The following is a 17,518-nucleotide window of genomic DNA, read 5'->3' on the forward strand; positions in this document are numbered from 1 at the left end:
GTTTGCCTGTCTCTCACTGGGAAGAAAGAAGGAAAAGAACTTGAGACTTAAAGGCAGGTTTCTTGAAAATAAAACAGACTCAATAAACGATTTTTCTGTGACTACCCACATGTGTGTGTGTGTGATAGAAAGGCTATCAAGAATAGTTATTCTTTTAAAAAGAATAGAGTTTTGACTTCCTAAAACATATTCTGCTAAGAACCAGGACATAATGGTTAGGAAGACAAACAAGAAAGAAGAGAGTAGGGCCACAGCCAGAATCCTTAGCCTCAGTTTTAATTGAACACCAACACAGCATCAGTTCTCACCAATCTCTTTGACTAGTTTTTAAGTAAAACGTCTATGTCCTCCATTTGAAAAATGTTGGTACATTTAAGATTGCCTTTCTTCATTTATTTGAAAGGAATTAGGTAAATATTTTCTAGACTTTATTTTAAATTAGAGGAAGGTAGAACTGTAAACATAGGAATATAAATAGAATGAAAATTAAATAAAGCCCTTCAAATATTTTACCTCATTTCATATTTTTGCATGTAAAAACTAAAAAGAAGAATGGTTTCTGTGCTTCATGGTGTTTGTTAAATATAATATGTCAGATTTTTAAAATTACATGTGAACTTTGTGTATGTGTGTGTGTATATGTATGTATGTATGTGTGTGTGTGTGTGTATGTATGTATGTATGTATGTATGTATCCAGAGCATGCATGTGGAGGTCATAGGACAGTTGGTTCTCTACATTTATCACATGAGTCTCCAGAATCAAATTCAGGTCATGATGCTTGGCAGCAAGCCTTTTTAGTAGCTGAGCCATCTCACTGGCCCAGGTGTCAGATTGATGGAGAAACAGAGGCATTAAAAACAAACTAACAATTTATGGTGTATAACAAACTATGAGATGTGATTAGAGGAATGTATAACAAACTATGAGATGTGATTAGAGGAATAATAGAAAATCTTGGCTTCAAGAAGTACTGTGAAGGTACCCAAATTCCAGGAGGGAAAGAGCTAGATTCTCGGAAGTGCAGATAATCCTGAGAGCTCTGGAGACCACCACTTCTGCTCACATTCCTGGCCCAAGAGGAACCGGCCTGAGCCTGCTGGACACAAGAACCTAGGAGCAGTCAGAGACAGGATCCTTCTGGTCTCTGTTGTACCCAGAGCTGAAAGCCAGTCACCAGGAGCTCTGACACACCTGAGAACAGAGGTAAAGCCACTAGTTTTGCTCTGAGGGACCTGCCTGGAGCCCTCAGGATAGAGGAACCCAGGAGCAGTCTGGCACAGCATCCTTCGGGTTTCCACCTGCACCCGGAGCTGACCGTGTGACACAGCTCTCTGTACCAGATCCTGCTCGGAGAAAGCCAGTCTCCAGGAGTGCTGATACACAGGTTTACAGGAGGGTCAAGCCCCTGTCAGAGATGGCAAGACTAGCTAACACTAGCAACAACCAGATGGCAAGAGGCAAGTGCAGGAATCTAAGCAACAGAAACCAAGACTACTTGGCATCATCAGAACCCAGTTCTCTCACCAAAGCAAATACTGGATATCCAAACACACAGAAAAGCAAGGTTTGGATTTAAAATCACATCCCATGATGATGATAGAGGAGTTTAAGAAGGACATAAATAACTCCTTTAAAGAAATATAGGACAACACAGGTAAACAAGTAGAAGCCCTTAAAGAGGAAACACAAAAATCCCTTAAAGACCAATGACTTATGCTTTAAGATCAAGAATTGACAAATGGGACTTCATAAAATTTCAAAGTTTCTTTAAGGCAAAGGACACTGTCATTAGGATAAAACAGCAACCAACAGATTGGAAAAAGATCTTTACTAATCCTACATCTGATAGAGGGCAAATATTCAAAATATACAAAGAATTCAAGAAGTTAGACTCCAGAGAATTAAATAATTCTATCAAAAAAATGGGGTACAGAGGTAAACAAACTCTCAGCTGAGAAATATTGAATGGCTGAGAAATACCTAAGAAATGTTCAACATCCTTAGTCATCAGGGAAATACAAATCAAAACAACCCTGAGATTCTACCTCACACCAGTGAAAATGGCTAAGATCAAAAACTCAGGCGACAATGGATGCTGGTAAGGATGTGGAGAAAGAGGAACACTCCTCTTTTGTTGGTGGGATTGCAAGCTGATACAACTACTCTGGAAATCAGTCTGGAGGTTCCTCAGAAAATTGGACATAGTACTACCTGAAGACCCAGCTATACCACTCCTGGGCATATACCCATGAAGCTCATGAATAAGGAAGACCAAAGTGCGGATGCTTCAGTCCTCCTTAAAAGGGGGAACAAAAATACTCATAGGAGGGGATATGGAGACAAAGTTTGGAGCAGAGACTGAAGGAATGGCCATTCAGAGCCTGCCCCACCTGGAGATCCAACCTATATACATACAGCCACCAAACCCAGACAATATTGCTGATGTCAAGAAGTGCATGCTGACAGTATCCCGATATAGCTGTGTCCGGAGAGGCTCAGCCAGAGCTTGACAAATATAGAGGAAATTTCTTGCAGCCAACCACTGAACTGAGAATGGGGTCCCCACTGGAGGAGTTAGAGAAAGGATTGAAGGAGCTGAAGGGGTTTGTAACCCCTTACGAACAACAATAACAACCAACCATATCTCCCAGGGGATAAACCACTATCCAAAGAATACACATGGATAGACCCATTACTCTGGCTGTACGTGTAGCAGAGGATGGCCTTGTTGGACACCAATGGGAGGAGAAGCCCTTGGACCTGCCAAGGCTCAACTCCCCAGTATAGGGGAGCACCCTCATAGAAGGGGACGGAAGATGGGATAGGGGTTTACTGAAGGGAAACCAGGAAAGGGGATAACATTTGAAATGTAAATAAAAAATATTCAATAAAAAAAAGAAGTAATGTGTAACAGGAAATGTCTAAACCTTTGATGTGTCAATGCGGCATCCTAGTCACTTTAAAAGCTGAAGTCTACTTATCTTCTAGAGTCTAGTTCCCATCGGCACATGTATCCTCATACCTCTAAACCTTTATATTTGTTGGGTTTTCTGTCTGGATGACTTTCTTACTCTTTCCCTCAGAAAATGCCTAGCTTCACCCATCTGTCAGGATCCAGAAGAATTCTTTGAGTTAGCAGTGCAGTACTCTACACGCAATAGATTTTACTTATAGGATTATTACCATGCAACAGTGCAGCTTATACTCTGGAATCAAACTACTTGAGCTTGGAGACTGCCCTTTTTTTTTAAAAACTCCATGATCTCATAAATCACATAAATGTGAAACTTCTCTATGACTAATTTTTTCATCTTTGATGAAAAATGAAAATATATAAACATAAATACAAATTAGGGCTACTGTGAGCAATAAGTGGTTTAATATATCTAAATATTTAAAATATATCTACATACTTGGTACTTCATTAATGTTTCTTTAAATATCTTAATGATAATTATCTTATTGCAATTGAATAGGATAATAAAATTGTCTATTTAGCTAGACTTTGAGACCTTTGTAAATGCAAGAACACACATCTTTGTCCTCCTATCCCTAAGGCCATGGCCCCCTCTTCCTTAACAATGTGGCTACTAAAAAACAAAACTGTGATTTAAAATTTAAAAAATACTAATTAAAACACACCAAGTAAAATTAATAAATATCCCAAAGACTATGTGCTAGAGGTTTGGTTACCAATTCTGCAGTGCTGGGTAGCAGTGTGTGAGACCTAATGAAGAACTACCTGAGTTATGCCTTGAAAGTCTGGCTCTTGTATTTTAACTCCTAGCCACCACCACCATCTACTACTTTCCATGATGTACTGTTTCATCACAGGTCCAAGGACTAGACAGCCAACGATCATAGGTTAAAGTGTCTGAAACTATGCATGAGGAAAACGTAATTTTCATATATATATATATATATTAGAGGAAATAGACTAACGTGATCCTCTGAGGACTGTGTGTGAATTCTCTAGGTTTTCACATAGGGTCCCAAACTATCGCATGTATTTTGTTGCAGCAATGAAACAACAACTAACACAAACCTCCTAACTTGGCAAAGGTGCAGTAGACAAAAATAACAGTACACAAGGTTAAATGACTTGTCCAAGGTCACACCATTGGTTGCAGGCACAAAAGAGAAGAGAAGTAGGTCAATGCCCTTTGTTCTTATTTCCTTCCAAACATGCTTCCTGTTTGATCACACAAGCAGCATGGGTCACATTCACAATCATCTCAACAGGCGCTTTATGTTTGAATAACAGACAACTTTGAAGATGAAAATTCTATAGAAGTTCCCTGTATAGTTGATATTATTAAAAAGCCATTTTTCTCTTAGTTTAAAGAGGAAAAAAAAATAAAAAAAACCCAAAAGCAAATCAAAATTTAATCCTGATCTTGCTCCTTTTTCTCCAAGCACGAGAGTTTAAGGGTCGGTCTTTCTCTCTCTCTCTCTCTCTCTCTCTCTCTCTCTCTCTCTCTCTCTCTCTCTCTCTCTCTCTCTCTCATTGCCTCCCACAAAACAATTGCTTTCACACCAGCAGATCATACTGCCACCCCCTCTCCTCAAGCACATATTACCTCTCAGCAGGCTTCGACAGGGGTAGAGAAGGAGCCAATCTGTGAGGCAGTGAACACAGATCTCCCATAATAGTACAGAGAAGACAGAAAATTGCTGCAGAAAGTGTAAATTGCTTTTTTGCTTGAAGAAGAAATAATCATTCTGGGTTTCAAAGAGACGGTCTTACAAGATGACTCCACAGTAGTTAATATTCACATTCTACATGGTAAAACTTTTGCTTTACCATACCCACTGAGGATCCTTGCCAGCCATGACTGTATATCATGATTTAAGGGGTAGTTACTATATAGCAAGTAATAAGCAACTATCCAATGATGTCAAACAAAGGCTTGCTTGGCTCCCTAGAGAAGCCTCTTGGTGTTGGTGCTTAGGAGATATGGTGTGAAGATTAAATAGATGGCCCTGGATAAGCACAGTAGCTAAGGAGAAATCCCTTTCAGAAAATAGGCCACAGCAATTACATGTCGGTGAGTCACAATGCAGGTTGGAGGGAGTAGACCAAGGTGAGCGTCTGAGGACTGTGAGAATTCTCTTGGCTTTCACACAGGGTTACAAACTTGCCTCCTGCAGATAGTTCAAATGTGCCCTGAAAACAGATCAGACTCATTTCTTAGTTCTCCTACTTACTACTAACTAGCCTGTGATGTCTGTATAAATTTATTGGTAAGTCCTCATTTGACAAATGGGATAACTACATCATAGGTCTTGCATGAGGTTAAAGGAAAATGTACAGAAAGCACTTTGGACATAAGTCTTTAGTACAGAGTAGGTACAATTACTATTGTTGTTAATTTGATAGAAAACTACAGAGCAAAACTTGATGAGGAACAGGCATAAACGATAGCACAATATCTGGCTAACTCTTATCTAACAGCCCAGAAAGCCAAACCTAAGAACAAGGAGACTCCAGCTGGTGGACAGGAAGGAAAGTCTATTCCACAGGATATAGGATTTCTGTTTTTCCTTCCACAGTAGAGGACAACTGAATATGGGATCTAGTATCCTAGCTATTCTTTATGCAGGGAGAAGTACATTTCCTTTACACACCAAACCCTCACTTAATCTCTCAGCAACACAGAAAACTTTGGAACAAAATTCTCTTTGGCTTGTTGAAATGGTAAAGTGTTTATCATAAGTGAGAAGAATTTTAGATCAAAGGCAATCTGCCCTGAAGTGGTAGCTGGAATAGACTGAGCCAAATGGTGTTCAACACAAATAAGCGGAATGGAACCAATAAGCATGGATTTAAAGGTTAAGAAGAAAATATGAATCCTCTCCCCTCTTTTTTGCCAATTTAGAACATGCTCTTAAGTGTACATAATATTGAAAATGATTTTGTCAAGTCGTGGTCCAAGAGAATCCTGCTGACGTCCACAGCAGCCTGGCTTGAGGTAGGCAGCTGACATCTCTATGCCTTGTCAAACGACATTAAGGTATCTATCTCCAGGTAAACCTGAAAGCTAGTCTCACACACTGCCCTGCCAGCATCCTCATACTTTTCTAGTCAATGTTACCTTGGAATGTGACTATAACAAAATGAGAGTGTTCAGTGTAATCGAGCTGTCAGATAGAAGTTCCATGTACTAAGCCACGGAGCCTTCCCATACTTCTGCTAAGCTCTTGTCTTTTAGCATGGTCTTGCTTGAACTCTCTTTGGCAGAAAGAAGGTTTATAGCTGTGACTGTCCTTGATTTCAAGGAGCTGGAGAATAAAGGGGCAAAGTGCTGTGGAGAATCTGGTGTCCAAATCAAATGCTTGTGCAAAATGGTGAAAACTTGGTTAATAATTAGAGCAAACACTGATTCAGGATCCTGTCATTACTAGTCTTGTGCTATAGCTTAGACATGATGTATCCTTGAAAAGTTTGTAAGAAGTAATATAACCTTTAAAGAGTGAGGATTAGTGGAATGTGACTGGGCTACCACCCTGGGAAGAAATTAATTTAGGTCTATGGAATTGGATTAGTTTGTTTTTTTTTTAAATGGGAGTCTGAAACCTCCCCTTTTGTGAGGCTTTCTTCTGGACATATTCAAGCTACCATGATGTCATGCACAATGAGGTCTTCACAAGAGCTAATCAGATAGTGGTACCATGAGCCTTCAAAACTGCAAGGGAATCAATTTCTTTATATAGTAGTCACCCTCGTGTATTTTGTCCAAGAACACAAAACAAAAACCATCTAGCTTAATCAATTTACCTAGGCTTCTTATGATTGCCTCGAGTTAAGTTTTCTACTCTGAAGACAGCAGATACAAAAAACGCAAACCTGCTCAGGTCAATTTTTTGTTTAAATTGCTGTTTTGCTTTTTTAAGAAGTGTCTCATATAGCATAGGCTAACAAGGCTGACTTTAAAACCTTAATCCTTCTGCCTCTACTTCCTGACTGCTGGGATTATAGGACTGTCGTTTCAAATTCTTTAATGGCTTTCCACTGATTCCAGGATAGTGCAAATACTCTAAGAAGGCTTTTAAGACCAAAATTACCACAATGCTTCTTTATCTTCCACTTTCTCTGATCTAGTGCTTTTATACAAGAAATTCCCTTACCTACAACAACAACGCCACACTCAACCTTTGTGTGCTTTCCCATCTTCAGACCCCTGTCTATATATAACCTTTTCTGTTAGGCTTCCTCTATCATTCTTTCTTTCTCCTTTCCTCCCTCCTTCCCTCCCTTTCTCCAAACACCCTCTTGCTTTCCTTTCTTGGTTTTTGTGGAACAGACAATGGTTTAACCCTTTCCTCAAGCAGCCTGACTTCCCTTTTCATTATTCCCTCCATAATGATGCTTTGTATCCTTACCTCTGTCTAGACTCTAAATGTGTCATGTTTGCCTTAGTTACCATTATGTGGGTAACACTGTGTAGTACATGCCTGACACAAAGCAGGGTCACACACACATTTTTATGTTAAGTGTTTGCATGAGTTTATGTGTATCCCATATGAGTCAGAAAGAGGGCATTAGAGCCCCAGGAACTAGAATTACAACAGATGGTTATGACTTGGTACTTGGGAATAGTTATGTCTCTTAACTGCTGAGACATCTCTTCAGTTCCTACAAATACTGTAAAAAGATGAGAAGGATTTAGGAAGGAAAGAAACCATAATATAGAATAGACTTATTCCTGAAAACATTTAGAAGGTTGAATCTGAAGTGATTCTCTGGAGCCATATAGGTTTAAAGCATGATGCTGCTGGTTTGAACCACAACTGACCAGAGCTGGTTATTTCCCTGTAGTTCTGAAGTGGAAGCTCAGGAACACAGTTATCAAAAGAAGGAAGTATCAAAAGATGCACATTAAGGATATCATTTGGAACATCTTAAGAAAGGGGTTCAACTGTGCCAGTATGGGTTACTTTCTATTCATCAGTAGGTCCCACAGACTCTCCCACAACATTATAGGTTATTGCCATTGCTCTTGCTTAGCCCCCAGAAGTTGATGGTAAGACACTATTGTTTAAGACACCACATATTTGAGTCAGTAGACATGGAGAAATTGATCTGGTACTAACTAACCTAAAAGTTTCATCTCTACTGGCTAGCTTCGAAAATAATAGAAAGTACCATGCAGGCTCAGGAGCGGGGAGGGAGGTGTCAATAATCTAACTCAGGTGTACATCTTGCAAGATATGTCCATGGGGGAAAATGGGACTAATGCTATGAGAGTAACTGACAACTTTTCTGGTTAGATTTAAGGTCCAATCCATAAGATAGAATTCATGCCCAGTACTATCTGGATCAAGAATCCAAAGCTGGGTAGGGTCATGAGCCCGAGGGGAGAACCTACTATTATTCTGCTTAACGGACATCATTTTAAATTATTCCCTAAATATGTATCTTTATACCCAAAAATTGGTACATTTTCAAGCCCTATCAGAGAAGCTTCTTTTTGTAGTAAGTGGTGATTAATACAGAGACTCACATCTGATCAATATGCAGAGAACAAGATACTAAAGTCTGTTCAGCCCTTAACAGGACACCCATATCATACCCTTCCTCCACAAATACTCCCCAGGAGATCACTAGAGAAGAGGGTGGAAAGATTGTTAAGAGCCACAGTTAGAGGAGAGCTACAGTAAAACAGTGTTTTCAGGATATAACAGGCCACTACACACATGAACTCAGTGGCTCTGATTGAACGCACAAGGCTTAAACAAAATCAAGCCAGTCCTAACGCCAGAATGGATGAGGTAGAGGTTCACAATGTCCCAGTCCTAGGTGAGGACCTATTGGCAACTGACAGCTGCTAGGGGAAGAAATATGTCAATTTTCAAGGATATAACCTTCCATAGGTTGCCCCTGTTCCAGTGGATGGTCCTACACCCATGACATACTGGCAGCACTAAAGGGTTTAAAAAGAAATACATGGAGTTGGGAAGTAAAAATGATTGTGGGGATATGGAAAGGATTAAAGGGGAGGGAACAAGAGATAGATTTATCAAGACACATATTAATATATGAAATTCTCAAACAATACATTTAAAGGGGATCATTCAAGATGAGGTAATTAGTTTTACCTGTCGATTTGACAGGATCTAAAATCACTTTAGTAGATAAACCTCTATCCATGTGTACTTGGGAAAGACCATCTCGGTTAGATTGGCCTGGACATGGCTGTAGCGAGTCATCTTTATTAGTTTAACTGAGAGGGGAAAGCTTTCCACTGTGAGTAGCACCATTCCGTAGGTGGGATCTTAGACACTGTATAGATAAAGGAAAAACTAGGGTGAGCACAAGCCTACAGTGTTCTTTTCCTCTCTTTAAATGCAATGTGACCTGCTGCTTCAAGTTCCTGTTGCCTGGACTTTCCCACCATAATGGACTGTACCTTGGCTGTGAGCAAAAACAACCCCTCTCTCTCTTAAATTATCTTTGCCAGGGTATATATAGTTCATCATATAGTTCATCACAGCAAAAGCGCGCGGGGGGGGGGGGGGGGGGGGGGCGCAGAAACCTGAGACATGAGGGAAAAAAAGAATGGCATTTGTTGGTCAGAAATAAAACCAGAGTCAAATACTGGCTCTATTGGCAATCTTGGACAGTGTATTTAAGATTCTTTTAAGAAGGAATTGAACTATATTAGTGAATTCTGCACTGAGATCTGAGGAACTCTGTCTCTGTTCAACTGGGATTAAGAAGGTGGCTCACCATGTTTCCTCTACACCTCGCTTTGCATCTTTTTAGTTCCTCCCCTAGAGATCATTTATAGCAGGTATCTTAGAGAAGTAGCAAGCAAAATTCTGTTGACAATGACTTGTAATTTGAAAACTTATTAATATTTAAGTATGTATTAAAATGCGTATGTTGAGAATTGGTAAATATATTCAATGCATATTAAAATGACTCCAAATTAAAAAAAAAATTAAACCTTCAAACCCAGAAACAAACAAACAAACAAACAAGAAAAAAAAAAGGTGGCTCACCAAGGGATATAGTCTTAACTCCACATAAAGAAAAATGTTTTATATTTAGTGAGGTTCTTCTTAAAACCCATTAGAAAGGGCAGTATGTGGTTAAATTAAAGTTTGAATAGCAGAGACCCAGACATCCTTTCTAATATCTCCCTGTCATAAGTCCTTTAGTCTCCATGACAGATGGGGGCTGTCTGGACATTATAGTTTGCTTGATGGCACAGCTCCAGCATTTCCTGTAGTCTTTTCTCACTACTCAAGCAGATGAAGAGGAAAGTTCAAGTTTACCATAAGGCTGAGGCAGTAAAAAATATCCTATTAAATTTCTTCCAACTATTGATATAGAAAAGTACAAAAGCCTTTCCCCATTTAAACAATTTTTATACCTATTACCTAGTATTCATTGTGACATTCATTGTAACAGAAATAATATAGTCTAGTGCACATCCACAAAAGTCAATTTTTATCCAAAAAAGAACACCGTAAGTTTAGTAGGTCCAGCCAGTAGTCTAATTCCCATTCAAATGTAGAGTCTGCTCTTCTTAACAAGGTATTCTGAATGTGCTAAAGAACAAAGCAGAGTCTTTGTCACTTACATACTTTCAAGTCTATCTTTATCTGAAGTTTACAGGCAGAGAATGACACAGATGGGGAAGGAGATAGGAGCTGTACAAATAAAAGCCTCAAAGCCCTGAATTAAGACAGATATCCCTTTTCTATGCTATCCTTTCTTGTCAATATCTCAGGGGCCATTAGAATGCCACAGTGTCATTCCACATCTAAGAACAGACAAGCAGCCATAACATAATCTTACCTGGGTCCTTCCTCATCACCCTGAAAAACAAAGAAGAAACAGTATTAGAATTCATTGTTGGTAAAAAACTGGTCTAGATTTCTCTAATTTCTCTCTTCATGCCAAACCAAAAGCAAGGTTGTCTATTTAACAAAAACAAAGAAGAAGACATCTAAGGCAATGGTTCTCAACCTTCCTAATGCTGTGACCCTCTAATTCAGTTCATGTAATGATAACCCCCAACCATAAAGTTATTTTTGTTCCTACTTCATGACTGTAATCTTGCTACTGTTATGAGTTGTAATGTAATATCCGATAGGGAATCCCTGGGAAAGGGTCGGTTGACCTCCCAGAAGGGTCACAACCCACAAGTTGAGAACAACTGGTCTAAAGGGTAAGATGAAGACTATTATATCCCTATGTTCACACTGCCCAGCAGAAATGAAATGATAATTTGCCCTTGAAGCATGGATTGTGAACACACAGCCCTAGGAGGTCTAAATCATAGCCTTTTGTTTTGTTTTGTTTTGTTTTGTTTTCATTTCTATGTCTGGCAGTATTCTGAGCAAACTGAGATCCTGAAATAGCAGTAGGTCTTGGGCAAAGCTAACCAGCTTCAAAAGCAACAAACTGTTTTCTTCAAAAGCTCATTTCTGTCATGGTCTAGCACTTTTTCTTGAAATAGGAATACAATGTTCTACTATACAGCATATTAAGATGGGAAGACTTCTGAACTGGCACTCAGGAAACATTCTGGTTGAAGTTCTGAAAGTTCTGAGTATGTGCCACCATATCTAAGGTACACAAGTACATAGTAAGTAATTACACAGGAGTTCAGGCAAAGATAGAGCAGGATTTAAAGTTAGTTTCTATTGCCACTATAAGTTAATTCTGGTTACAAACATTAGAAGTGACTAATATTAAGCAATACTCCCCAATCCCTCCTTTAAACATTGTGAGTGCCCGTGGGTGGCACACTGCACAATTGACCTTTTCTATTCCATTAGTGGAAATAAGGTTAACCTAAATTCAAGTTTAATCCTAAACCTGCTTAAAAAACCTGTAGCCATTATGACAAGTTAAACAACAAAAATGAATGTAAGAAAAACAACTGTTGTCCCCAAGAATTGGTTCTTGAGAACTTAAATGCTTCATAACATTGACTATACATGGTAAAAATTGGTAACGAATTTGATTATAGGTGGAACATGCAAAATACTACAAACAGATTACGACAACATCTAAGAGACTACACTTAACTTGCTTTAAATCGTATCTCCACCATTACCAACATTTTAGCCAAGAAGTTTATTGCTGCATTCTTAGGGTGCTGGGAAGCAAACCCACAGCTTTACATACTATATGTAACACTTCCTTTGAGCCATGTCCTAGTCCTAACTGGGCATTTAAAGTGGTAATGGATGTAGGTCATATTGAGAATATGACTTTCAACTTGAATTAGCGAACTTGTATTTTTCTAAAAACACCTGTATTCAAACTCAAAACTAGTAGAATTTTAAAGTTAAAATAAATGTTTAAGCTATGTACATTTTATTTTTAAAAATTTCTCAAAAGAAACAACTTTTTGTATCATTATCTTCCCTCAACTCAGAAAACTCCTTTCAAAAACTGACAGACGGGTTGGGGATATACTCAGCTGATAGTGTGTCTAACATGCACCAGGCTCTGGATTCCAGCCTATGCACTACATACATTGAGCAAGGTGGCACATGTCTGCAGTCTCAGCACTTGGGATATAAAGTCAGGAAAATCAGAGGTCATTCTCAGCCCCATGGCAAGTTTGGAGCCAATCAGGGTTTCACAAGACCCTATCTCAAAACAAAACAAAACAAAACAAAAACAAGACATATCCACTAGGCATAATATGAAAATGTTCATGAATTACAGATACAAATGCTTGATAAAGCATATCAGCCTTTTTTTTAATTTGGATCACATCTCTCATAGCTCCTCTCCTCCGCTCTCTCCCTCCCTCACTGCATCCCTTTCCCTTACACACACACACACACACACACACACACACACACACACACACACACACACACACAAACACACAGTCTTTGGTCCATATTCTAAAAGTACAATAAAAGATAGCAAGAATGTTAGCTACACATGTCACTGGCAATCACTGAACACTGGAGCACAGAAGTGAAGGTCAGATTGCAAGAAGACACCCAGGAATGACTTCCATTATTTCTTAAGCATATTATTCTGAATAACAAAAAAAACTAGATAAAATATTCTTAATATTTAAGTTTGATAGAGCAGCTCAGAAAACAAAGAAGGGAATACTTTGTTTGAATTATGAAGCAAATGTAAAACTAATATCAAACACTGACAAAAACATAGACATAAAAATTATAGATCAATATACCTCATGGAAAGGTATAAAACCTCTTAAATTAACAAACTGAACCCAGATAATACATCAGAACTGGATAAGAAGTCAATCCTAAGAATGCAAGGTTAGTTTAATATTGTAAAATTAGTCAATATAACTAATTAATCATTAAAAAATACAGAAAATTAATCCAGCAAATAAGCCCTCAATTTAAACAGATGGATCCATAACACCCAATGGGAAGTACTCCTTTGCTAGTTGCAAAGTTCAATCCACAGTTTTTCACTCTGGACTCTTTTAGGCTTTACTCCCTGTTCATTCTAATTCAGCCCTGTTTTCATCTCTCAAAGGACTCTCATCATTTGAGATGGGAACGTGTCAGTCGCTTGCTCTCTTCTCTAACTGTGACTAGTATCTGCCTCATTGACTACATTCCTTTAATTTATGTTGGACAATATTTTGCCAGGCCCAGGTGCCAGGAATAGACCTTGGTAGCCAATACCTCCACTTCAGTTGAAATCCTCCCCAAGTTTTCAGTTCATTTATGTTTAGAGATCATAAACGGCCATTTTCAAAGTTAACAAATATGGCAGTCATGTTCCTCATAATTCTCCTGCTACAGATGACCAGCATTTTCATTTACCTCTGCCTTTGGCTCAGCTGATTCATTAGAGGTATCAAGTTGTTCCTTGGCCTGGGCCATCTGAGTCATCAACCTATCCATGTGAGATTGGATGTCCGCCAATATCTCAGTCACATGAGCCGTGGCCATTGCTTCTTGGATGTCCACTAAATGAAGAGCCTTCTGCTCCTCATCAGCAATCACTTTCTGAACTTTCTTAAATTCTTGCTGTATAAATACTTTCATTTGGTCTCGAGTTACCTGTAGAAGAGACAAGAAGTGTAAATTGAACATAATGAAGAAATGAAAAGGTAGAGTTTTTTAATAATATTAGGCAGCTCTGTACAAAATACAAGCTAAACTATGGTTGCTATCTCATTTTGAAGTCTTAGAAGTATGTGTTCAATAATACTTCTCCAACACCCTTTATAAATCTCCTTTATAAATCACCATCTTTATTGTTCAGGAACTAATTCCTTATCCTATTTTTTTCCCTTTGAGTTTTATTGATTTACCAGTAACATATAACTACTTTAAAATTATAATAGATGAATACATAAAATAAAAAGTGCAATTTCTAGCCAGATATGGCGTTTCACACCTGTAATCCCAGCATGCGAGAGGTTTAGACAGAGGAATGCCAAGAGTTCAAAGCCAGCAAAAGCTACTAAAGAGTTCCAAGATAGCTGGGCTATAGATGGCTGTTTTAAAACAACCAACCAAACAAGAGGAGGAGGAAGAACCAGGAATAGCTGTATATGCCTGAAATGTCAACACCCAAGAGGCAGAGCTAGGAGGATCAAGGGGGTTTGAGTCCATGTTCCTCAGTACAATAAGACTGTCTTGAAAAGTAAAACAGGAGAAACAAAAAACTCATATGAACAAACTACCAGTTCTGTAAGTAGTCTATTTTTCTATATAGTTCTCACACATATATTAACTGGGTAATGTTTCTATAAATGAATTACAATAAACATATGGTTCTGTATCTTGCTTTTCCACTTAAAAGTGACTACAGACAGTATCTTCATATTTTTGTATTACTTTTTACCACTTGCAGGACATAAAGATATATCCCATTTATTACACTCATAAGATAATGTATAATTTTTATATTTTTACTATTACAGACAACACAAAATGAATATCGAAGGAATTACTATTAATATTTTCATTACTGTCTACAGAGATCTTATAAGTCATAAAACCATTTTATATATATATATATATATATATATATTATTGAGTGATGCTGTTAAACTACTTTCTGCAAATGATGTAGCAATTATAAAACAATGTGTGAAAGGAAGCATTTCACAATAACCTTATCAATACTGGTTAATATTATAGTTTCACATTTTTCAACATAGTAAGCAAAAATGTTATTGTCTTATTTTATTACAACTACACACCAAATATACACATACAACTATAGCTGAAGCTGTATTAAAAACCTATGGAAATAAGAACTTTTAAATACTCCAAATCTTGACAGTTACTATATATTGCAAGTATGTTATTTTAAAAACTGTATTTTCTTGGTTTTGCTTTGCTTTTTTTGTGGTGCTGAGGATCAAACTAAGAGCGTCACACATGCAGGGTAAATGCTCTGCTACTAAGCTACATCCCCAGTATCAGGGTGTTTTGAAATAACTATTCATATTATGCATGCTTGAGATAAGAACAGGGAAGAGGGCATAGGAGATGGTTAATTTGGTAGAATGTTTGCTGTGTAAGCTCAAGGGCCTGGATTGTTATCTCCAGCACTCAAATAAAAAAAAAAAAAAATGGGTGCAGTGGTGTGTAATGGCAACCCCAGTGCTGGTACAAGAGCAGATGGAACAGGGCAGACAGACAGATCCTGGAGCTCAGTGTCCACTCTAAGAGAAAGAATGAGCTCCAGGTTCAGTAAAAATAGCATAGCAGCCCATCTGTAATCATAAAGGTTAGAAGGCGGGATCAGAATATAACTGTATCTGCAAGCTCTGAATTCAATTGAGAGACCTTGCCTTAATGAATAAAGGAGAAGAAGACTGAAAAAGAATTCTCATGTCAACATTGGACCTCCATTTGCATACACACATCTACATACATGCAAATATGCACATATACAAGTTTGCACATTATATACTCATGAAATTTTAAATTTGAAAGATGAAGAACAGCCCACAGCTCCCTGCTTCCAAACCCCATGGGAGAGAGAGCTCACCGCCGAGACTGCAAGGCAGGAGAGACTGCCAGTACTGCCCACCCTTGCCCTCATCCCTGGTCCAAGAGGAAACTGGATAGGGCTTCTGGAACAGGAAGATAAGGACACTAAATGCTGTGGTCCAAACACTGCCCGGATCTGAAGGGACCCGGTCAAACAGCTCCCTGCACCCAAATCCTGTGGGAGGGAGAGTTAGACCATCAGAGGGGCAGACACGCCTGGGAAGCCAGAGGAGAATACTCTGCTCACATTTCTGACTCTAGAGGAAAATGCCTACCGCCACGTAGGCCCCCTGTGCACAGGGTCCCGAGCGAAGGTGGGGCAGACCCTTCAGAGAGCTGAAACCCAGCTCTGAGGAGCAACTCCAGGTCCAAGACCAGAGGTAAGACCAACTTTACTGCTCAAGGTGACCTACTTGGTGGACTAAGGGCACACGCCCACAGGAACACCTAAAGACCACTAGACAGGAAGGACTACACGCCTGAAAGCAGAACACTCTATTCCCATAACTGGCTGAAAGAGAACAGGAGAACAGGTCTACAGCACTCCTGACACACACGCCTACAGCATGGTCTAACCACTGTCAGAAATAGCAGAACAAGGTAACACCAGAGACAACGTGATGGCAAGAGGCAAGCGCAGGAACCCAAGCAACAGAAACCAAGACTACATGGCATCATCGGAGCCCAATTCTCCCACCAAAGCAAACACGGAATATCCAAACACACCAGAAAAGCAAGATCTAGATTTAAAATCACATTTGATCATGATGGTGGAGGACTTCAAGAAAGACATAAAGAATTCCCTTAGAGAAATGCAGGAAATCACAAATGAACAAGCACAAGCCTACAGAGAGGAAATGCAAAAATCCCTGAAATAATTACAGGAAAACACAATCAAATCTGAATCCAAGAGCACATCAAAACAATCGTCCAAAATTATCAAGTAGGCTTCATTCCAGGGATGCAGGGATGGTTTAATATACGAAAAACCATCAGTGTAATCCACTATATAAACAAACTGAAAGATAAAAGCCACATGATCATTTCATTAGATGCTGAGAAAGCATTTGACAAAATTCAACATCCCCTCAAGATAAAAGTCCTGGAAAGAATAGGAATTCAAGGCCCATACCTAAACATAGTAAAAGCCACATGCAGCAAACCAGAAGCTATTATTAAACTAAATGGAGAGAAACTTGAAGCAATCCCACTAAAATCAGGGACTAGACAAGGCTGCACACTCTCTCCCTACTTATTCTATATAGTTCTTGAAGTCCTAGTCACAGCAATCAGACAACAAAAGGAGATCAAAGGGATACAGATTGGAAAGGAAGAAATCAAAATATCACTTTTTGCAGATGACATGATAGTATATTTAAGCAATCCCAAAAGTTCCACCAGAGAACTACTAAACCTGAAAAACACCTTCAGCAAAGTGGCTGGGTATAAAATTAACTCAAATAAATCAGTAGCCTTCCTCTACACAAAAGAGAACCAAGCCGAGAAAGAAATTAGGGAAACGACACCCTTCATA

At 38.8% G+C, this 17,518-nt stretch overlaps 1 protein-coding gene across 2 annotated transcripts in view; it reads right to left on the reverse strand.

The window, feature by feature from the left end:
• Trim44 (tripartite motif-containing 44) overlaps positions 1–17,518 on the reverse strand; it is a 135,586-nt gene that overhangs the window by 66,753 nt on the left and 51,315 nt on the right. Inside the window, 2 exon segments of one of the 2 annotated variants that reach the window (NM_001013203.2) lie at positions 10,811–10,830; positions 13,795–14,034. In NM_001013203.2, the coding sequence (NP_001013221.1) occupies positions 10,811–10,830; positions 13,795–14,034 (260 nt within the window). 2 annotated transcript variants of the gene reach the window in all.

Source organism: Rattus norvegicus, chromosome 3 (assembly GCF_021556685.1).
Source record: "Rattus norvegicus strain SHRSP/BbbUtx chromosome 3, alternate assembly SHRSP_T2T, whole genome shotgun sequence".
Taxonomy (NCBI): Eukaryota; Metazoa; Chordata; class Mammalia; order Rodentia; family Muridae; genus Rattus; species Rattus norvegicus.